At 40.7% G+C, this 23,933-nt stretch overlaps 1 protein-coding gene across 2 annotated transcripts; it reads left to right on the top strand.

Annotated features, from left to right (window-relative positions):
- The first annotated feature begins 4,560 nt into the window (after positions 1–4,560).
- On the top strand, positions 4,561–23,933 carry LOC146640142 (sodium/potassium/calcium exchanger 1-like). Of its 2 annotated transcripts, XM_085357950.1 has the most exons (11): positions 4,561–5,511; positions 7,497–7,664; positions 9,226–9,334; positions 14,784–14,837; positions 15,425–15,475; positions 16,643–16,720; positions 18,959–19,101; positions 21,048–21,317; positions 21,859–21,948; positions 23,152–23,318; positions 23,684–23,933. In XM_085357950.1, exons 1-11 carry the CDS (start codon positions 4,561–4,563, stop codon positions 23,931–23,933), a joined length of 2,331 nt encoding a protein of 776 aa, XP_085214076.1. The 2 variants fall into 2 exon arrangements, with proteins under 2 accessions (XP_085214076.1, XP_085214083.1); XM_085357957.1 differs by lacking the exons at positions 14,784–14,837; positions 15,425–15,475; positions 16,643–16,720.

Raw genomic sequence — 23,933 nt, 5'->3', positions numbered from 1 at the left:
CAGGGGGATCTTCTCTCTGCATCTTCTCTTTTAGTCGCCCCAGATCCACTTGATTTCACTAACAGATCCTGTTCAGTGCATATAAAACATGTATGAAATATATAAATGATATGAGAAGGAGCTGTGCATGCCTTATTTTTTTGTCCCAGTGTTTCATCATTTCCTTAATTGTTCACTATTTCCCAGCCACTCTTTCTTTTGCATTTATTTGTTTGCTAACATTTTTGCCATTTCATTTGTGTTTTCATGGTCAATTTTTTTTTATGTTTCTCTGTTTGTGAGTGGATGTCATTTGTAAGATACGTATTGGGCATTCAACTTGATATGGAGTGCTTTGCATGTCTATGTTTTTTTTTTTTTTCTTTCTGTGTTTTCAGATGTTCTCATGCCGGCAAATTCAGGCCAGTGCTGGACCTTTTTATAAGTTTTGTTTCTTCACAGTGTTTGGGGAGGGGAAAGATGAAATAAACATTCTTATTTTGAAGATTCCTTTGTCATGTCACATTTTGGAGAGTATTTTGTGTTCTGACTTTCTTCAGGACATGCAGAGACTTGTTAATCCTTAACGGTTAAACTTCCTTTCCAGGTTAAAAAAGAACGTGTTTTATTTTATATTTGGCCATATTGGTTGTTTCAACTTCCTTCCTGTACCTTTGAGACAAAATTCACCTGATTGTCCCCTTACAAACAGAACAGTTTGAACCATCAGTAGGGTTGTGGTAGACCCTGGTATCCAGTAAGGGTCCTGGCTAGACGCCTCCATGCTAAAAACCAAGCCCTGGAATGGCGCAGCTACGTCTGCAGCCTGTCTGCAGCTCAGACACGAGCATTTCACTACATGTTGTACTCTGTATGATTGTGTATGTGACAAATAAAGGTTGGTTGGTTGTTTGCTTCTGTGCTTCATCTTGAGAGCACAGGATATATGCTCTCACTGAGATCATACAGAGCCAATAGGAGAAAGAAAGAAATGTTGGAAAGTGTATTTAGAGCAGTGTAAAACCCAAGCTTTTGGCTCACATAGATTACTTTTGACATATGTTGAAAATTAGTCTGTGTTTAATATGAGCATCCACCATTGACAGTATACACTCACCGGGCAGGTATACTTGTAGTGTTGGGTACATCTTGCCAGTACTAGGTTTGACACACGTTTGCTTTCAGAACTGCTTTAATTCTTTGTGGTATAGATTCAACAAGGGTCTGGAAACATTCTCAGACATTTTGGTTCATATTGACATGACAGCATCTGCTGGCTGCACGTCCATCTTCAGTTCCACCACATCTCAAAGTTCTGTTGGACTGAGATTTGATGAGGCCACCTGAGTGCAATAAACTCACTGTCATATTCAAAAAACAGTTTGAGATTATTTCAGCGTCAGCGTGTTATCCTTCTGGAAGCAGCCATCAGAAGATGGGCACACACGCTCAACAACAAAACTCAGTAAGCCTGTGGTGTTTAATCGATGCTCATTCATGACTACCATCTGTATGTCCCAGCAGAAATTGAGACTCATCACACCAGGAAACAATTTTCCAGTCTCCTGTTGTCTAATTTTGGTGAGCTTGTGGCAATTATTGCCTCCGTTTTCTGTTCTTAGCTGGCAGCAGTGGCACCCAGTGTGGCCTTTTGTTGCTTCAAGGTTCGCTGTTTTGTTTCTTCAGAGCTGCTCCTCTGCAAACATCATAATGAATGGTTATTTTATTCGTCATTGCCTATCAGCAAACAGCAACACAGTCCTTCTCCCCTGAACCCTACAAGGCATTTTCACCCAGAGAACTGCCCACTCAATTTTTTCCCATTTTTCGGACCATTCACTGTAAACTCTAGAGGTGGTTGTGTTCCCAGCAGATCAGCAATTTCTGAAATGCTCAGACCAATCTGTCTGGTGTCAATAACCATGCCATGTTCAGAGTCACTGAAATCTCCTTTCTTCCCCATTCTGATTCTGACTTGACTGACCCAAATGCAATGAGTTGCTGCTATGTGATTTTCTGGTGACATCTGTGTGTTAACGAGGAGCTGAACAAAAAGACAGAACAAAGTAATTGGTGTAATTTGTTAAAGTAACAAATCACATCAGCAGACTCAGTAACAAAACCATGATGTTAAGATTATGAAAATTTATTCCAACTAAGTTTAATTAAATGTTGTTTTTAAAAAAAAAAGTTTTTTCATGTCTGTCAGTGTACAACATCACATAGTTTCTCTGTGTTTATACACCACTCTGCATTTAATCTTTGGTTCTTATTCATCTCTGGGTCTCTTGCACAGTGTGTCTTTTGTCCTCTATACTCTATATCTTAAATTGGTTGCAGCAAATGGCCTGGTTATGCTGAAGGTTTCTTGATGTTAATGAGAGTTTTTCCTTCCCACTGTTGCCAACTGGATGCTCATAGGGGGTATTCTCTATATTATTGTAGGGTCTTTAACTTACAGTATAAAGCACCTTGAAGCAATTGTTGTGATTTGGTGCTATATAAACAATCTTCAATTTCTATTTACTTGTCCCATAAGATTAAGAAAAACATAGCTTAAAAATTATTTCCAAACAACCTTTTGTTCCCTGAACAAATTTTCTGTTTTTTCTGAAGATCGTCCCAAACTGGACCACCTTCAGCTTCCCCCTGCCTCCTGCTCCTGGATCAAAAGTGTCCTCACTATCCGGCCCCAATCACTCAAACTCAGCCTCTGCAAAAAAGATTTAAAGTACCTTCGCAAAACTACAGTATTAACAATTTGTAGATCATGTCAGAAGTTTTTATTAGTTACAATGAGCAGAGTATCACTGTGCATACTCTGTGTTGTCACAGTTGGTCTTCAAATCACTGTCTCACTGTCCACTTGGTGTCATGTTTGCTAATCTAACAAGAAGGTGAATGACACTCATCCTTAACAACTACAATATAACGGGCCTAGAACAACTTAATATGACACAGCATGCTAAATATGTTAACTAACATCCACATGCTTTGCTAGTGGAAGCTCAGAGTATTCCAGCCATGGTACACTCATTAATTGCTCTTTGTTTTTGCTCTGCAGTTCTTCTTAATCATTTTTCGGATATGTTATAGTTGCATATATTGTACTATGATCAGCTTGAAGGCTCACATTAACTGGATTAAGATGATGACGTCAGATGTATGCTTACACTTACAACAATTAAAATGAGAATGGTGAAATTATCCTTTTAAGTGCTGTTTACCCGATCTGCGCAATAGTTCGTTGATTAAAAATTAAATTAAAAAGCATTTAAGCCAGCAGAAGTTAATAATATAATCATATTAAGCTTTATTAACTTCATCTGTTTAATTATTTTGAGCGTTTATTTGCAGTGTTTCATTCCAAGCGGATATTTATGTTTAGATAACGCTTTCTTCTTTGTGAGGCAAATAAGAATTTCACGTAATAATCGGTTTCTCTATCTAAAACACCTGACCACACCCTAAGTAGGACCCAGCTTCCTGTGCAAGTCCCTGAACGCCCCATTATTCTACATCGATTCAACAGGCAGCAGAGTCTCAGGATTCGCCTCAAAACTACACCTGCGAGCCCAGCAGCAGTTTGAATGTTGGCGTATTGATACAGCCTCATGTGTGAGAGGGAAGGTGAAAGGTGTTTGGCTGCTTATCCTCTTAGTAGCATTATGCTGAGCCTCGTACAAGCCCTGCCATGCGGTGCGCCCTTGTAGTTCCCCAAAAACCGGAGTCAGCATCTCTGCGTCCGTTGCGCACAGCTGGAGGAGCAGTCCGCAGCGGCGCGGGGCCGAGCAGCCGGCCGCACAGGTAAGATCCGCGTCCTTGCTCTCTTCACACCGCTGCTTTCTGCGATTTATGCTCTTTTTGCTGATAGAGTGTAGATTAATGATGTACACCGACCTTGCATTATAATCCGGGCTGTCCTCAATTAAACCCCAACGCGCGTCTTTCACTCGCAGATTTCATGTTTTGTTTTTTGTTTTGTTTTTTTAAAAAACATGTTGACGTTAATGCACATCTGGCAGTATAAATTATTAGTATTATTTCATTTACAGCACGCGCGGATTTCATCACGCTAATTTCTGTGCGCTCTTTAAGCCACAATCAGCAGGAATCTCAGTATTTACTGATTTTATTTAGACGGATCTCCTGTTTTTTCTCGCCGCTTTAACATGTTTGACGTGTTTTCAATAGACTCCTATTATGTGAGAAGCTAAAGCCTGAGTGATTATGTAGCCATAGTAACAGGTGGCTGTCTGCATCCTCTATCACCCTCAAATACACACATAGATACACGCGCGCGCGCGCACACACACACACAAACACACTTTTCCTTAGTATATCTGCAAGTATGCAAGCAGAGGGGACATTATAAATACACACGTGTTCATGATGTGATTTTAAGCTGTAGGTATTTTCTGGTTTTCAGTCCTTCCACAGGTCAAAGCTGAAGATGAAACACACTTTGTGCGTACATGTGCTTTTTTGTCTGCTGTTGGCTTCTTCACACCACATAAGAGCGCAGGCATGACTAAGGATTAGCAATGCATCTGACATAACTTCCTGTTTGGAGTCGAGACAATGAACGTATACTTGCCTCAGAGGAGGAGACTAAGGTGCAGCCGCATCCTCTTCTTTATCTCAGGTGTGCTGCTGTGTTTCGTCTACACCTTGACTTTGAAGGCCAGGCTGTCACAGCCACTAGCCTCCGCCCAGACGGATGATGGAGCGGAGGTGGGTAGCGATGAACATGTGGAGGTCAGCATCCAGGAGTTGATAGCGTCTAATGAGACTGAGGAAACTAAAGCTACCCTGGTGAAAGTCGTCAACAGGACGGATATCGAACAGTGTATCTATGTAGATCCCCAGCCTCCCAAACCGCCACCAACTCCACCGCCACTGACCACCGCAACTCCACACTACCCCCCAACCCAGCCACCTCACAGGAAGGGTGACTACCCAGAGGACTTGTTCTCGATAGAGCAGCGTCAACAGGGCTGGGTGGCCCTGCACATTGTAGGGATGGTTTACATGTTTGTCGCCCTGGCCATCGTCTGCGATGAGTTCTTCGTCCCTGCGCTGGAAGTCATCACCAACAAGCTGGAGATCTCAGATGATGTGGCTGGGGCCACATTCATGGCAGCGGGAGGCTCTGCCCCTGAGCTCTTCACCTCCCTGATTGGGGTCTTCATCTCCCACAGCAACGTGGGTATCGGCACCATTGTGGGCTCAGCCGTCTTCAACATTCTCTTTGTGATCGGCATGTGTGCCATCTTCTCTCGGGAGATGCTGCACCTGACCTGGTGGCCTCTGTTCAGGGACGTGAATTTCTACATCCTGGACCTCATCATGCTTATCATCTTCTTCCTGGATAACATGATCCTGTGGTGGGAGAGCATCCTGCTGGTGCTGGGCTACATCAGCTATGTGAGCTTCATGAAATTCAACAGTCAGATCGAGCAGGCGGTCAAGACCCAGCTTAACAAACACATGAGCATCGTTAAGGTGTGGACCACAGAGGAGCCAGAGAAGGTCAGTAAAGGTCCCTTTTTTAAAACAGGTGTTCAATGGCTACAGTTTGCCCTTTTTTCTGTCTTTCTTTTAATTTCTTGGTCTGATTGATGAATTGTGTCTTGCCTAGAGGTGAAATCATTAATTCCTGAGCTAAAATAATTAATTAGTTGAATAGTTCATTAACAGATGATAATTACACAGTACATTGGTTGGTAATCATTTTTAATACAGAAAAGGCAGTGTGCGTGTGTGTGCTGCTTGGACTAGCTTACCTGCCATCAGGCTTCCAGGCTTTCTTGGTCACTTTGGTTTTTTGCTCTTTAAATTTAGACAAATTAACACTTGCTGTGACACTTTTATTGCACTTTCGGTCAAATTATATTCAACATGAGCAACTTGAGCATCTTCTTTTGTTCATGGCTTCACGCTCACTGTGAGGAGAGATGGGGGTTGAAAGCATGAAAGAAAGTAACATCCATAAATAACTGCACATTTCTACAAAGACTCACAATTCACTGAAATGAAACATGAAATTAGGTAAAATAAATAGAAGAAAGAAAAAAAAGATTAAAGGTTTGCCTTCAGACAGGCTTATGGAGTCAGTCACTGTGCAGAGGTACATTGCTACACTGGGTTTGGCTCTTTCATGAGATTTGTTGACATTAGGAGAGAGAATGAAGCGTTAACAGGTGTTAGAGTTATTTTTGCTTCAGCAATAAGAGAACAAAATAATTTCTTTTATTCATCACGCATTTATCAAACATAAAAGGATGGATGCAGCCAAAACAGATGTTTCTCTAAGCAGTTGTTACCAGAGATACTATCTATCCATTTATTTTCAGTATACACAGTATATTTTCTATCCTTTCATCTCCGCACAGTTGGGACTGCCGCCTGCTCGGACACACTGAAAGAGAGACAGTGATTTGTGGTTCTGAGCAGGTGAAAGACTGTATTTGTGTAAAATCCTTTGATGGTACTGAACAGAGAGGACTCCAGGTGTCATAGATGGGGCGTCACAGGGTGGAGTGATGCAAGTGTCAGTCTTTCTGTCAAAGCCCTGAAATACCACTATATAGAGACATCATTTCATTTACAATTTAAAAACAAAGGAATAAAAGGTTCATTTCCTGCAGGCTGAACAGCTCTCTGCTCCGCTGCTGCTGGGAGAGATCAGCAAATGTCTGAGGCCGTAATCAACATGCAGAACTGCATTACAATATCTCAAGGGCCCGCAGCAGATTCGCCAATTAGCCTGAAGCATGTCTGCAATCAGCATGTGCTTCAGTATTAACACCAAGTGCAGTGAGATGCGTTGCCACATTGCTGGGTCAGAATTGCTGAAATTCAAAACCTCTTCACAGATTTCAGTACATGGTGTTCACATTTATATACATGCTCAACCATCATTTCTTTTTGTTCTTTTCATCAATAGAACACATTAATATCACCTGTTGCATACACAAACACATATATACATAGATTTGGGAGCTCAGTTTAGGAGCATTCATCGTGGAAGCTGTGTATCAGTAGGAATAATGCAGTTGTTGAAACTGGAGATTTAAAAAGGATCAGCCTCAAGGCTTAAGGGTTGTGACTTACTCTTCTGCTGATGGTGAAAAACTCATGCTGGCTGGACTTTTAACTAGATTAGGGGCTTACTACTGTCTTTTGTAAAGGATTAACCTGGAATTCTTGACCTGTCTCAAGACTACAGCTGGAACCATGTCAATTCATCACTTTGCATGTCTACTCCTATGACTGAGTTTAGACTGAGTTTCTACAGTACATTACAATACAATACAATGTTATTTATATAGCACATTTAAAAACCAGAGGTATGTCAAAGTGCTTCACAGAACCAATTAAGAGCAATAACACATGCAAATACAGACCAATCAAATTGCCAAAGCAATCTCCGCTGTTCATATGCTTGAATGTATACGTGTGAGGTAACTCGAACTACTGGTAACCTGAACTGCTGTTAAACTGCCTCACTATAGGAAAGTGAAGCACCACCACCTCCACCACCTGCTGCTGCTGCTCCAGCTGCTCCAGTTGCTGCGCCAAAAGTTGAAGAAAAATCCAAACCAGAACCTGTACAACCTCCAAGCAGCCCTCAAAGCAGCAAACTGCTGCCAGACTCACAAGATGACAAGACAAGACTCAAGGTTTGAAAAACAAACCTTTTGTTGGTTTAGACCATATGAAGGATTAACAAAGCCCCAGCTCTGAAAAATTAAATACAGTGAAATACTTAAATCTAGTCTTTCTATTGGCCAGTAGAGGGTGAACTCCCCAGTTGCAAAAAAGGATGTCCAGTTATATAGATGTCTGGCAAAACAACTCTAATGATCACTTTTTAAAGGACATCAGTAAGCACTTAAATGTTGAGTTTATGGTGTCAGTCATTATTTTCAGTTCTTACTGAATATAAAATGATGTTCAATTTGTAAATTATGGTTTAAATTACAGTCCAAAAAGATGACAAAACAGACTAGCTTGTTAGTGACCCCATGCTGTGAAAAAAAAGTCAATACCACATAAGCATGCAGTGTTCCTTGGCCACTCCATCACTTCAATCTGGCCTGGAAACACTAATATGGTAATGGGACAACTGGGTGATGCCACAATGGCCCTTAAAGCTTTTATATAAACCTTATGTTATTTGTTGGCTAAATCTCCAGTTAAACTGCAGTGTGACTTCCTTAATTTCAAAGCAAAAATTAATATTTACTTTCAGATGAATTAATGGAGGGATGCATCAGCTCATAATGGAATAAGATCGTAAAGGATCAGCAGATATTTTATCTACACAAGGAGTGTAAGGCTCTTCCTGTTGTAGCTGTTGTAGTAGCATTTAAGTGTTAGATTTACTTTTAAAATCTGTAGGTTTGGTTTATTTTATATGTATATGTATTGTTAGCATACACACAAACTCTGATATAATAGCATAAGTTCTTTAATAATTAATAACCTAGTGAACTTGTTACTTGAATTTACACAAATTAAAATTATCAGACTTACTTGGCCTGGCTTGCTACTATGGTAAGCTAGTTAGCTGGACATGCTAATGTTAGCATCTTGCGTTAAAGCAGAGAAACATGTTGGTTAATCTGTTCCTCACACTTTCATTGACTGTTTTTGGCCCTTCAACGTTTGAAACAAAAGTCAGAAGTCATCTGATGAGACAGTTTGTTATTTGATTTTTGGGGTAGATATCGAGGTCCATCAGGCACTAGTCCTTCTCTCCCTTTTGTTTTTATTGTCCAATTCTTAAAGGTGTTTATCACAAGGCAAGATAGTGACATTGGCAAAACAGCCTGTACATATTGTTACCTTTATTATTGTTTTCAGCAATAAAACTCTAGAGTGAGATGACAGTGTTAGCCTGTAACATTTGACAATAATTGTTACCCATTTCATGCCAGCCATTTTGGCATGTCAGTGTAGGGTACGCTCAGGTGTCATTTACAGTCCTGTTGTATTTAATGTTTTAAACCCATTCCATTTATGTGTAGTACCAGGACCCTGGTTCCTCTAACTGGATCATAGCCATAGTTGACGTTATTAATTCTACCTGTTTTTCTCCTTGCAATACCTTGTCAAAATGGCTGCTCTAACAAAAGCAAAACACCTTTTTGATTCTCACTGGTCTGCACTGGTTAGTATTATTAAAGGTTCCCTAAGGTTAAATGCTTTAGTTCTGACTAGGTGCCTGTTGTCCTGTAGGTGCGTCCAGCCCTGCAGCGAGGAGGCAGCTCAGCCTCCCTACACAACACCTCGCTTCGGAGCACCATCTTCCAGCTGATGATTCACACATTGGACCCTCTGGGAGAAGGTAACCAATGTTTTCTCGGGTGATAATATCACGTCTGCAGCAAAATTAGAAATTAAAAATGCACAGTGCTCATTAAAAACTGGTTCAACATACATATTTGGGTCAACAACCAAATATGTATGTGTAAATGTCAAAGTTCTAACCTCATTATTTAGCTACAATTTGATCCTTAATTTTAAAGGACTTTCTGTGATGAAGTATTTTACCATTTTAACATAAGTAAACAAGATGCAAGATGTTGGAGACAGTTGATCTGATATCCTCATGTTGGTGTTGTTCCCAGATCATCATACTAAATGTTGTTCCAGGATCAACATTGCAAGTGACCAATCAGAATGTTGTGACATCATACCTTTGCGACTTCGGGAAAAACCGGCGTAAAACAAAAAACTGTACTTAAGCTGCGTGAAACCGCCTCTGTCCGCCGATCAACGGACCCTGACCCTAACCCTAACCGTAACCCTTTAATAAACAGTAAGCAGAATTGATATTGTCCTTGCAACATTGGAATTTCATAAATGCACGAAAGGAATAACGTCACAACAATGTGATTGGTCACTTGCAATGTTGAACCTGGAACAACATTTTCATGATGGTCTGGGAACAACACCAACACGAGGATATCAGATCATCCGTTGGAGACAGCAGGACCTCACTAATGATTACTTTCATTATCAGTTCCCTAATAAATTTGTCTGTAATTAGATTTAATATTTTTTCTTACTTCTGTACCTGATGCTGCACCTTCCATTCAGGAGAAGTTAAATTAATTAACAAATAGTTAAATCTGCTTACAGCTTCTTTACAGTTTTCTTGACATTTATTAAAGGCCTATAAGCTTCTTATAAATGCTTAGAAGGCTTAAATAAATCATTATCATGCATAAGAAAAAAAAGCTGTAATTAAAAATAATAAATAAAAAACCAAGTGAAATCCTGTTGATCAATTAAATGTTCCAGCTTGTTGCAAAGTTGCCAGTGACTCAGCTGTATCCCTCCTGTCCCTTTCTCTGAGTCAGTGTCGCGTGATGAACCGCAACGACCTTCAGTCTGTCCTCGAACTCACTGGTGTGCTGTTCCCTAACTCAAAGCACTGAGCCACTGTTGATCCTTAATCAGCTTTTCAATACAGGGTAATAAAAGCTGGATAAGAGCCAGCATGCTAGCAAGCCGAGCGCTTTATCTCTGTGGAAGCAGAGACCGGCTCCTTGCAGCTGGACTGCAGTACGCAACCCTAACCCTAAACATGAGTGATTTCCAGATAAATAGACCCGTGATTTTTTGCATACAGTTCATTTGTGGAGCAACTGGTTTCAGTGCAGCAAGTGTGCTGCAGTGTATTTCTGTATTTGTGCTGACAGCAGAAGAGAAGGCTTTGGTCCGACATAAAGGAATCTGACTTATCCGTTATTTCAGCTGATCTATTAGGTTTCATTCACTACATCAGAACAATGTGAAGTTACATCTTTCTAATTCAGAAACTTCTGCTGTATTAGGGAGTGGTATTTAATTGATTTTTTTCATTCTTTTGTTAAATTTAAACAATATTAAGGACAGCGTTCCTGGAGGATTAAAAAGTTAAATTATAATAATTCCACAATAGTAATGCCACACAAAAAGTTACACATCAAAGAAGACGTTTTTGGACTGTCAGGTTGTAGCTAGACTTTCTTACTTTCCAGGATTTGACTTGAGTTTGTGGCTTCTAATGTTCCTCACAAGGCTGTCTGTTACAGTGTGGACAATGACTGCAGGGCATCTGATTTAAAGTATTCTTGCTAACAATGTCACCAAATTTGCAATGACAGAATTGGACAATGTAAGAAAACTTGACAAGCCATGGCAGTTGCATGGATCAAACTTCAGACCCTTAATCAACCTTTATGTATACCGATTACAATTATATTAGCAGAAGAGGAAAACCCATGAATGATGTCTTCCATTTTCTTAGCATAGTACAAGCAATGTTCCCTCTAATTTTTCATGTGTCTGAGCGAACGCACAAACTCCCTGAGCGGTCCCTTGGACCACTGTGAGCAACAGCAGATGTGTGCACTGTGGTCACGCCAGCATGGAATCGATCCAAGTCACATGGTTTATTAAAATAATCAAATTACAGCATTTACATTTATGTTAGACTACTTTTAATTAACTGCTTTAGCCCACTTACAATGAAAATGTAAAAAAATCTTGTTCATGACCTGTGTAGTATGTTAACACTATTGGAAGTAAAAAATAACTTGAACTCCAATTCTGAAAAAACAACTTTCTTCTTTCTTTTTTTTTTTGTAAAGCTCTGACTTGTATTATTAGTATGAGTCTGTGGTCTGGGAGAGAGTCCTGTAACTCTGTCTGCAAAATACAGTATATAATGTTGGGCAATTAATTACATAGTTACTTCTTCAAAAAAAGTAACTGAGTTATGCAAACAACAAGTTTTTTGCAGCCGTTTACCTAAAAATGCAGCCAAAGCGTTTTTTTAAATAAACATTTCAAACTATTTACAGAACAATCAGCTGTTCTGCATCAAATTTGATGCAGTAAATATAAACCACGATAGTATTCAGGAAGAAAACCAAACATTGCACATATTTTTTTATCATAATTCTGGTTTAATGTGGCCTATCAACACAATTTAAAAACTGGTATAAAGTCCACACTTTTTCCGTCAATTGTCCCGTCTGTCCTGCTCACATCTCCAATGGTTGTACACGTTGTCATTAACGTGGCTTCACTCCACATCAGCCATGCCACTTTGCTAGCTAAAACACCGCGCGTGTGCAATTGCGCACGCGCGCAGCTTAGAGGGAACATTGAGTATAAGTACAGTATAATACTCTATATAATAATGTATATGTGTGTAAAACTGAAATAAAGTAGTGTATTGATTGATTATTAAGAATTTAATAAAATCAATGTATCTTTAGAATAGTTCAAACCAATAAAAAATGATACTTACTTTATGAATTACAAAAATAAATTGTAAAACACACACATTACATTTCCAAGTTTGCAGTCTTGCAAATTTTAGCCAATCTTTATGCGGTGTACTCAGCTGTAAAAGGAAAATGAATGTGACTCTAATTCTGACTTCTAAAATGCTCACAAGTTGCCAGTTATTTTGAGACCAGCTCAAACTGTTTTTTGATAAGCAGTTATGTGTGACAGCGTTTAACCTGAGCCTGTTACTACCATGCAGAGATATTATTTTTGTTACTATGAAACATTTACTGCACCATGAACCTGAAAACTGTCAGTCAAATTGAAATCAGAATCAGAATCAGAATCAGAAAGGGTTTTATTGCCAAATGTTGAGCAGGTTTACAACATTAGGAAATTGCTGCGGTGCTTCAGTGCAAACATACTGTCATAAATTGCGCTTAAATAGACATGAAAAAATAAAAGTAAGAATAAGAATTAAAAGTGCTACGTAGAAAGATATATGCATGAGATATACATGAGATATATACATGAGAATAAGAATTAAAAGTGCTACGTAGAAAGATATATACATGAGTGCAGGTGGTGATCAGTGCCAAAACATGGAATGATGCAGTGAACACAGCGTAGGGTCATGTGTTAGTGGTGGGAACAGTCGTACGTTTATTGTTCATGTGTCCAACAGCAGAGGGGAAGAAACTGTTCTTATGGCGAGAGGTTCTGGTGCGAATGGACCGGAGCCTCCTGCCTGAGGGGAGCAGGTCAAACAGACTGTATCCAGGGTGAGAAGGGTCAGCTGAGATCCGAGCTGCACGCCGCAGTGTCCTGGAGGTGTACAGGTCCTGCAGAGATGGGAGTCTGCAGCCAATCACCTTCTCAGCAGAGCGCACAACACGCTGCAGTCTCTGTTTGTCCCTGATAGTGGCTCCAGCGTACCACACGGTGATGGAGGAGGTGAGGATGGACTCGATGATTGCGGTGTAGAATTGCATCATTGTCCGTGTTGGCAGGTTGAATTTCTTCAGCTGCCTCAGGAAGTACATCCTCTGCTGGGCTTTCTTGATGACGGAGGTGATGGTGGGCTCCCACTTCAGGTCCTGAGTGATGGTGGTACCCATGAAGCGGAATGAGTCCACAGAGGTGATGGGGGTGTCAGTCAGGATGATGGGGGGGAGTGGGGCTGTGTGCTTCCTGAAGTCCACAATAATCTCCACTGTCTTCTGGGCATTCAGCACCAGGTTGTTGTGGCTGCACCAAGACACCAGACGTTCAACCTCCCTCCTGTAGGCAGACTCATCCCCGTCCGAGATGAGCCCAATAATGGTGGTGTCATCTGCAAACTTGATTAGCTTGACAGACTGGTGGGTGGCGGTGCAGCAGTTGGTGTACAGGGAGAAGAGCAGAGGAGAAAGAACACAGCCCTGAGGGGAGCCGGTGCTGATGGTCCGAGAGTCCGAGACATTCTTTCCCAGCCTCACATGCTGCTTCCTGTCCGTCAGGAAGTCAGTGATCCACCGGCAGATGGGATCAGGCACATTCATCTGGGAAAGCTTGTCTCGGAGATGGTCTGGAAGGATGGTGTTGAAGGCAGAGCTGAAGTCCACAAACAGGATCCTGGCGTAGGTTCCTGGGGAGTCCAGATGCTGCAGGATGAAGTGTAGGGCCATGTTGATGGCATCATCTACAGACCTGTTGGCTCTGTATGCAAACTGCAGGGGGTCCAGGAGGGGGGCCGTGAGGGTCTTGAGATGGGAGAGAACTAGGCGCTCAAATGACTTCATGACCACAGATGTCAGAGCCACGGGTCTGTAGTCATTTAGTCCAGTGATCCTAGGTTTCTTGGGGACAGGGATTATGGTAGAGGACTTGAAGCAGGCAGGCACATGACATGCCTGCAGTGAGGAGTTGAAAATGCCAGAAAACACTGGGGCCAGCTCGTTTGCACAGTGTCTGAGGGTGGCAGGAGACACACCGTCTGGGCCGGGAGCTTTTCGAGCATTCAGACTCTTAAACTGCTTCCTCACATCTGCTTCATGAATATGAAGAGTTGTGGTGGGAGGAGGTGGTGTGAAATCCTATTATGTGTGGGGTGAGGAGGGGGGTGTTGTAGGTGAACAGTTTGAAGGTGGTGATGGCTCTATGGAGGGGGGAGAGGTGGGGGAATTAGTGTCCAAATTGCCTCTATTGTTGGGGCCGTTGGAGGTGTGAAGGCTGCCTGATGGCTCGTCAAAACGGCAGTAAAAGTCGTTAAGGGTGTTGGCCAAGAGCAAGTCATCAGTGGAGTGGGGGGTTTTAGGCTTGTAGTTTGTGATATTCCTAAAACCTTTCCACACAGAGGCCGAGTCATTCTCTGAGATCTGCTGCTGCATCTTCTCAGAGTGCTGATGTTTAGCAATGTCCACTTCTTTAGTGAACCTGTACTTGGCCTCTCTGCAGCAGTCCCTGTCTCCGCTTCTGAACGCCTTTCTCTGGCCCTGAAGTTACAACCATGTCTGTGGTTTCCATCGTAGAAGCAGTTCTTAGAGGGGCCGTTAAAACCCCTGGCCCCAGAAAAGTCAGAAGAGGTAAGAGTTACAAAAAGTTGTTGCCTGGTTTGAAGCGTTTGTTGTCTTTAATTTTTTTGTGTATTTGTTTGTGGATCAAACTTCAGATTTCCTGCTTAGTTGTGTTGCTTATCTATGTTTTGAAGTCAAACTTTCTGGAACTCATCACAGTCACTCAACATGGGCATGTTAAACTTTTGGTCCTCATCTGTTAGCCTGGCTAATACAAACCTGACATACGAGACAATTCACCGCTGAACAGAATAATGTTTAGAACAACAGTGGGGCTCAAGGCCAGGAATGGATTAGCCACTGAGTTGGAGATGACTCCAGATGACTCCGACATATCATGTCAGCAGGTCCATCTAACCCAATCTAAGTTAGGCAGATACCACAGGAAACCACAGAGGTCATATCCAGGCTTCAGCAGGTCTCAGCTGTTTTAACCAATACCTATTCACACAGACAGTATGTGCATACCAAGAATATGTGGGTGTTTTTGTGTTGCGGTTTGGAGAATGAGCTAATTTTTCACCTTTGATGTCAAAAAGAAAAAAGTAATTAAGGAGTCAGACTGATAATGTGTGTTGTGAATGTCTGCCAATCAGAAACATCTTTTAATGGTGATGTTAGAGGGGAGGGGCCAGTACAGAGGAAAGGTAAGGTGAAAAACATCATTGCTGTTGTGTTGTTTCTGCACTAGTTGTTCTTGTGGTTGTTGTTGTTGCTGTTGTGTTCAGTCTGGTCTGCTATTACAGAACACATTTTTGACCGCTATGCATGCATTGGATGGTTGCATGTTTGTGTGTCCGTCAGAAAGCTGTGAGAATCGTTGACCTTTTGGCACACTCTGGCTGTTTGTAAAGAACATGACTAATTTATCTGTAGACTAGTGTCATTGGCTGATATTATGTATTAGACAATTTGCATATTATTGATCAAGAAACTGACCTCACAGCCCATTGTTGCTGGGTTCAGTCATTATGCAAATGTACTGTTTATAAGGTAGGGGAAACCCGCATTCAGCTGAAACTGAAGAAATCACTTGGATGAATGAGGAAACATTTCTCCCACTGAGAAAATGAACACAAACAACTTTTTGGGGTCCAATTAATAAAAATCACATTTATTGGACGCTGCAGTGTGTATCAATAAATACATGGTTTGACAATCTTAGAATAGTTTCCAGGTTTTTCCAAGGGTAGCTGCATAGGCAAAGACTACCCTGACTAACTTCTGAAGCACACCCAGTCATTTTGGGGGGGCCTGAAATTTGACAGAAATTGCACAGTACAGAAGCTCCTGTGACTACGATGACCTGGATGACTGAGAACCTTCACAGACAGAAACAGGAGTTTCAAGGGTTACTTCTGGTAGGACTTATGAGCGCTGATGTTCCACCAGAGGGCACTCTTCAACTTCCATAACAGTATAAACCCAACAACCACATAAACCAAGCCAAGGCATGTGGAATGTAAACAATAAATTACAAACAAACAAAAAAATGTCCTTAAAGACTGGGAACATTGGAATGGTAAATAATCAGATATCTGTATTGGCCTGAAAAATCTTATCTTAGTCAGGCTCTAGAGTAGATAAAAGCTTGGTGGTGATAAACAGCTTCAAATGAGTCGTAAGTAAGGTTCACATTTTAGCATAGGTACCAGTAATTGTACCTGTTCTCACGTTTGCACTGGATTGGATTGGATCTTTACTCCTAAATGCTGGTCAGTGTGTGTTTATCAGGTCATGTTATTGTTAAAGCTGGTTGTAGAAGAACAGGCTTCACATGAGATTTGTTTGAGCAATGATTCTTTTAACTGCAGCGAAGAACAAAGTAAAGCCTATGAATGTCCCGATGACGGGCAAACTGCAGAGCAAGTCCCATCACCGCTGCAGCGAAGGTGAGTCGTTTGTGCGATGAAACGCCTTTCCTGAAAGCATACTTCCTGTGGGTGTGTTCCAGTGCCATCAGTATTTTGTTTGACTAAATGCATAGTTTTGTTACATGATTTCGAAACATAACCCGGATTTCCAACAACATCTGATTTATATGTTGAAGCGCTTGTATTTCTCTGGCCATTTTTACCTACAATCCTCTGTCATAACATTGCGTAATTTTGTATTGTAATGCAACAGTACAGAACACATATCAGTTATTTTTTGGCATCTGTCTGAGAGGTACGCTTGTGATGTGTGTTAGCCCAGTTTTGCATAAAGACTGAGATAAAAAAAAAAAAAATCATATTTTAAATCACATGGGATAAAATTTAGTCTCAGTATGATGGTAAAAATCAAATATCAAAATATCTCCCTCTATAATCCATATTGTGTTTTTTGGTTTTGTTTTTATGTATTTTGTACTCCATTGTATTGAAAATGACTTTAAATATGTTTTGGCATTAGGCTCAGTTTACTTTTCCCATTTTTTGTGCTATTAGCTCAAACGGGTGAAAGAATGGATCTTTCTAAAGAGCTTACAGAATATGAGCCTGGTGTTTTAATAGGGTACCTCCACAGCAAAAACTCTCTTTGTGAAATTTCTTCCCTCCTAGATATTCCACGATCAGCTGTAAGCAATACCATCTGCTTGTCAAGTGATAAAGTATAGACCCTGCTTCCAGGTCTTTAGATGGAAACCAGCACTCTAACTTACTGCTTCTGAGTCAATTAAACCTCATAAATCATCTTTTTCAGGGATGCCGTGATGTTAAACTTTATTGTAACAGCTGGGATAGCAGTGATGCTGATCATTTTTATTGAAGATAAAATCTCATTGTTGTCACAGTGCTTGTTTAGGAACCGAAGAAGAGTTTGAACCTGGAAATAGATGATGTAAAGTTACAGAGCGGGGTCATCAAGTGCATGTGTAAAAGTCACAAACACTCTGCTCATTCACTAACTTCAGAATTCCAAACCTCCTCTGGTATTAACATCAGCACAAACACTGTGCTCTGGGAGCTTCATGGCTTTGGTTACTTGAGCTGAGCAGCTCCTGTAGGAGGAGCTGTGCATGAGACAAAGAAATTGGATTAAATTTATTCTCATCTTCTAATTTAAAAAGTTAATATCAGGCTGCATAAAAGGATCCAAAGGATGTTTAATTTGTAATTAATTGTGTGAATATTCAGATGAAGAAAGTTATTATTTTAATAGTTGTACTGTTGATTAATATTGTAGTGACTTGTGCTTTGACATTTATTGTGATATTGCGAGTGCACATATGCACATGGTCTTCTATCAGTAATCAGAGACAGTTTTGGGGTTGAAGGAGGTTGTTCTTCAGACTCAGTTCATATGTTTGTGCGTCATAGTGTGGAGTAAGGAGTTGCTTGACAGTCTGAGGTGCACAGCAAAGTGGGGCTGTGAGGAACCTGGAGAGGCCTCGACAAGACCGAATCAATGAGCCCTGAGGATTAACATGCATATGAGTGTGCATGTGACTCTCTTCCCCGCCTTTAGTAGAGCATGTTTATTGCCAGACACTCCAATCACTCCCACTGCCACTTCATACTGGCCTCTAGAGCAGAATAATTTGTCAGTGTAACATTAAATTTGTGATTTATCTTCGCTAAGTGTGAAATTAGCTGCAGTTCTCTAATATTTAGATACGTTTAAAAATAAGTGTGAGCGGAAGTTTTCCAAATTCTTTAATACAGCAAACTTGCTTGGAAATTCAAATTCACCTGAATTTTTAATCACCTAACTGCAAAGTACTTTAGCTGATATAAGGTGAGGAGTCATCAGTCTGAAGTGATGGATTTAAAATGGTGACCATAACACAAACCAGCAGGGTTATTACATCATCCAAAAGTGACTCTGTTCAGTTGTGTTCAGTTAGATATGGGGAAACACTGCTGCATACAAAGAACAAACTAAAAGACATCTTTGCCCTTTCAAAATAAAATCAAAGGAAAAGTCAGAGTGGCAGGTAGACAAAGAAGACAGTGAAAAGGTCAAAGTAAAAGCATAAAGTCACTAAACATTTAAGTGAGGTTGATGTGTCCTGTTTGTAAAAAGATGCAGTGAAACTGTTTTATCTAAAATGGCTATGGGATATTTAAAATCTGCAGTGTTTGAAAAGCAGGTTAAAATTCATATTTTTATCTATATTACTCCGTGTGGTTTTCCTCTTTTTTAAGATCCAGATCAAAAGCCAAAGTCTGAGCAGCCAGCTGCTGCCGGTGCATCAGAGGGAGCAGCTACTGCTGAGCCGTCCACCTCACAGCCTCCAAAGGCAGAAGAGACAACTCAGGAAACATCTGACCGACCGGACGAATCGAAGGTACGAGAAGATTTCAGCTCACTGTGCAGTTTGCCACAGAAGTGAGGAAAGTGGAGATTTTAACAACTTTGATCCTATAGTTTTAAAAGTCGTGATAATACACGTCTCATCTTAATATGAACGCACGTGTTTCTTTAGCTGTTGTCATGTTGCCAAAAGAAACTAGTTAAGTTGTCAAGGAAACTGATGAAAACCTAGCAGCATCTGTATCCTCCATGCGAATTGCGAAGCACTGGAATGCAGTCAGATGTTAATTGCAATGTGAAGCCTGGGAAATAACAGGCGTGATGAGCATGTGAAGATGGCATTACTGTCTCCCTAGATTTGAATAGATTAGCTTCAAATTCATATTTCTGCTTCTTTATCTTTTCAACAGACCTGGAGACAGAAAGCTATGACTTTAACTATGTTTCTTACTTGATTTTGAATCTTCAGATTTTAAATTGGCCTCTAATTATTCCTGGCATAATGTATTTTGAAAATGCACCCAAGGAATATACTTAAGCACATGGTGTATTAGTAAAATTGAAGGAAAGATGGTAAGAGCGTTGGCTTCAATCTGCACATTTTCAAACTAATTTAAGAGGTTTTGGCTTGCTTCATATTTGTTTCTAGTATGTGTTCTTCTTTCCTAACATATTACATTTTGGTTATGTGGTACAGTTCAAAATAAAGCTTGAAAATGACAAGAATGTATAATCTTTAACAAACACATCAATTGAGAAATGAAGGTAACCGTTAACACCCACACAAGTTGCTTTCTGTCAGTTTAGTGTCACCTCAGTTTTCTGGCATACTGACCTCAGATCACACTTTGCATGGAGGCCTGTATAGCACTTTTTGAAAACCACATCGCCAAAGCCAGAAGCTGTGAACAAGGCTGTGAGGAGGTTGGATAACATGCAGTGTTGAAGAATGATGGAGGGCCTAACACAAGCACACTAGCTTATACTTTTTGTTAATTTATTGTTCATGTATACATAAAAAAATTAAAAAGGAGTGGCAGTAATGTTGCAGAATATTAACAAAGTATTATAGTAAGATATTAACAAATAACAAAGTAAGATATACTTAATCTATCCTAAAAGTTGGGAAATTACTGTGTTATAAGCAAACTAACACTACAAACTAAAAGAACCTCGCTCAGTGAAGTAAATACAATATCACAAAGCAAAATAGCTCACAAAGGTAAAAAGAAAAGACGCAAAATAAAAATAGAGCTAATTTAAATAGAAGAAAAAAGTGAAGAGCTAAGATAATAAGGGGGGCTTAATAAGTAAAGCTCTGACAATATAGGGATATGTTCCTTCTCTGTAACATGTCCAGGATTATGCTGCTGTAACTGGTGCAGTCCCTTCACATTTCTTGTTACCACTCAGAGTAACGTCTCTGTCGCCCAAAAGTACTGAAACCATGTACGGTCACAGTGGGGTCTGGAAAATGTGAGTGTGTCAATATCTTGCTGCAGCACTCCAGGATACACATCAACTGTGAGCTCACATTTGCCATGATGATCACTGGAAGAGCTCCAGAGCTGAAACCCTGTCTTATCCTCCAGGACTGTTGTGCTCAGGAGATAGATCTGTCAGTACCATCAGCTGGTGAAAGGTCTCCATTGCTCAATCTCATTAGAAAATAAACCAGTAGTAGACTGGTAGTAGAAGTAGACTCATCCAAGACTGGACGTTTCAAGACTTTCAAAACAAAAAGTCACAAGTTCATACACATAAATAACAGTGAAGTCCTCAAATAATAAAAAAAAAACAGCTAATTTGTGAAATGTACCTAAAAAAATTCTCATGTAAAATCATCAATTCACCAAGACCTAAACCAGCCCTGAAATATTAAATACTAAATAATAAATCTAATGCATCTTTTATGTGGTTCCCGCTTCGTTGTGTGCAGTGAGTCAGGGGGTTTGACTCACTCTGTTCCTTCTCCTACAGGCAGCAGCAGCATCAGCAGGTGGATCAGGGGGCTCTGAGGGCAGCGCTGAGGATGAGAGTGGTGACGAAGAAAGCAGCGACTCGAGCGAGAGTGAAGATGATGGCGACAATGAAGACAAGGAGGAAGAAGAAAAGGAGGAAGAAGAGGAGGAGGAGAACCAACCATTGTCTTTAGGGTGGCCTGAAACCAGGCGCAAGCAGGCGACATATCTGTTCCTGCTGCCCATCGTGTTCCCGCTGTGGCTCACCCTGCCTGATGTCCGCAACCTGGTGAACAGCCCTCATCATCATTATCATTATGACCTATGACCTTAAAGCTTTACATACTAAAATGATGTATTTTATTATCTTTACCCATGGGATTGGAACAGAATTGGCTGAAAACTTGGCTTCTGTAAGCTGTACAAACTTGATAGTTTAAGACATATTCATGCAATATGTGATTTTGACCGTGGGCACTAACAATAATGGCCAAGGTGAAATGCTTAGCTAACCTACAGGTAATATAAAGTTTTTACTGATTTTCACATTTGGTGTTACTTTGATCTGATTTTCACCAAAATTAATTCATCTTGAGCTGTTTTTGGTATCTACCGACACACAAAACTTGAAAATATCTAGAAAACTGTGAATGCTAACAGACAGATAGAACCGACTGCAGTGAGTGAATTGTATGGATCAGATGCTATCATTTACAATGGATTACATTGGATTAATTTTTTATTTTTTGTAGTTTCAGGATCTAAGTCTCTGTTCCCAGGTGTCATAATGTTTTTGAACATGTAATGTGAATGGCTCTGGTGCTTTTCAGGCATCCAGGAGATACTTTGCCATCACCTTCATAGGCTCCATCATCTGGATTGGTGCTTTCTCCTACCTGATGGTGTGGTGGGCTCATCAGGTTGGTGGAGTCTTAACACATGTTATGTTGGTCTTTTATTCACACTGATAAGGACCCTGGCAGACTACTTTCCTACATGTCTCAGAGTAGTCGGCCCTGAGTGATGTCAATGATACTTTCAGGTGATGCTTCTGCAGTTAGTGCGGTTAGTTTAACATAAAGATAGTGAGAGCATAACATAGAGACAGTGAGACTGTCCTAGTTTTATAGAAAGTTTTGTCTTTTATTTGTCTCGTTTTACCTTGTGCAAGAAAAAAACATAATTTTGCCCAATTTCTCCTTAAAGGTCATCTCATTGTGCTTGCACCGCAGTTGAGGTCTGGGCTATGAAAGTTCTCGCTCTTCTGGACATTATAGTGGAATTTACAGCCTGATCCTCAGGCATGAATGCACAGTGCACAACCCCATGATTTTTAAAAATTGGTTTAAATTGGGAGATTATGGGCTTTTCCATAATGCTGTTTGTTCTCTGGGTTCTGGCCTCTTGAAATGGCAGCCTCAGAATAAAATTGGACAAAATGAGACTTCCAGTGAGTGTTTTTGTTTTTGTTTTTTTAAAGCAGCATTGAGACACTGAGACGAAAACTGGTTCATCCCAAAGACAAACTCCCAAACACAAACTTAACAACGTAGTGTATGCTGTACAGTATAGCGAGGAATGCTCAGACCTCTACATTGGAGAGACCAAACAATCACTTCCTACACGCATGGCACAACATAGAAGAGCCACTTCCACGGGACAAGACTCAGCGGTTCATCTCCATCTAAATGGCAAAGGTCACTCTTTCGTGGATGCCAATGTTCACATTTTGGACAGAGAAGACAGATGGTTTGAAAGAGGAGGGAAAGAAGCCATTTATGTCCACATGTCTTTAAGGAAACTTAAAGAAGTCCAGATGCTTTTCTTTCCAAGCTCCTTAGACTACGATGACCTGGATGACTGAGAACCTTCACAGACATCCTTGGAGAGAGACTATTTAGGTTTTTCTGTAATTTGAGTTTTATTTAGTCTTTGTTGGGGGAAAAATGAAGAAAAAAATGAATAATGTAGAGTAATGTTAACTAGTTAATTAGTCACCGATTTGGGCACACGGTTTAAAATTTTGGTCTCACTTTGTGGCACTTGGGCAGTTTTACCAACCAACTACAGCCAGGTTGGGGATACTCGTTCTGACACTTGTTTTTATCTTTTACTGTTTGCAGGTGGGTGAAACTGTGGGCATCTCAGAGGAGATCATGGGACTGACCATCTTAGCAGCTGGGACATCTATCCCTGACCTGATCACCAGTGTGATTGTGGCCCGGAAGGGTTTGGGTGACATGGCAGTGTCCAGCTCAGTGGGGAGTAACATCTTTGACATCACTGTAGGGTGAGTCACTCTTAATTCCATTCAGTTTTATTTACATAGCGCCAAACCACAAAAATCGCCTAAGGCGCTTTATATTGTAAGGTATTGACCCTACAATAATATGGAGAAAGCCCCCAGAATCCATTGTGTCTAGAATAAAGCATTAATTTATCCACCATTGTACCTGTACTTCAGTCAACAATTGCATCATTGTTGTAAACAAATAAGCCAATATTGTAATCACTATCAAAAAGTTACAAGAGGCTATGCTAAAATAGGCCGAAATATATTTTCTTACAAAAACAAAAAAGGAAGATGTAGCAGACGGGCTACGAAGGTGTGATGGTAAATAGCTTGATTTCTGCTTCTGTTCTGTTTGGTTTTAGTCTGCCGATCCCTTGGTTGATATACACCCTGCTCCACAACGGTGAGCCAGTTATGGTCAGCTCCAATGGCCTGTTCTGCGCCATTGTGCTGCTCTTCCTGATGCTCCTCTTTGTCATTATCTCCATCGCCGCCTGTCGGTGGAAGATGAGCCGAAAGTTGGGCCTCACCATGTTCGTACTGTACTTTGTGTTCCTCGTCCTGAGTGTTCTGCTGGAGGATCGTGTCCTCATCTGCCCTGTTTCCATCTGA

The sequence above is a fragment of the Diplotaxodon limnothrissa genome, linkage group LG1 (genome assembly GCF_057381915.1).
Source record: "Diplotaxodon limnothrissa isolate DT_005_m linkage group LG1, D_limnothrissa_male_GT1.1, whole genome shotgun sequence".
NCBI lineage: Eukaryota > Metazoa > Chordata > Actinopteri > Cichliformes > Cichlidae > Diplotaxodon > Diplotaxodon limnothrissa.
This window is presented reverse-complemented; position numbering and strand designations above follow the sequence as displayed.

Coding starts and splice junctions, on each gene's coding strand:
- LOC146640142 (XM_085357950.1), top strand. CDS start 4,561: ATGAACGTATACTTGCCTCAGAGGAGGAGACTAAGGTGCAGCCGCATC. Junction 15,476..16,642: donor GGGGCCAGTACAGAGGAAAG/GTAAGGTGAAAA, acceptor TTTTAACTGCAG/CGAAGAACAAAGTAAAGCCT. Junction 23,319..23,683: donor ATCTTTGACATCACTGTAGG/GTGAGTCACTCT, acceptor GTTTGGTTTTAG/TCTGCCGATCCCTTGGTTGA.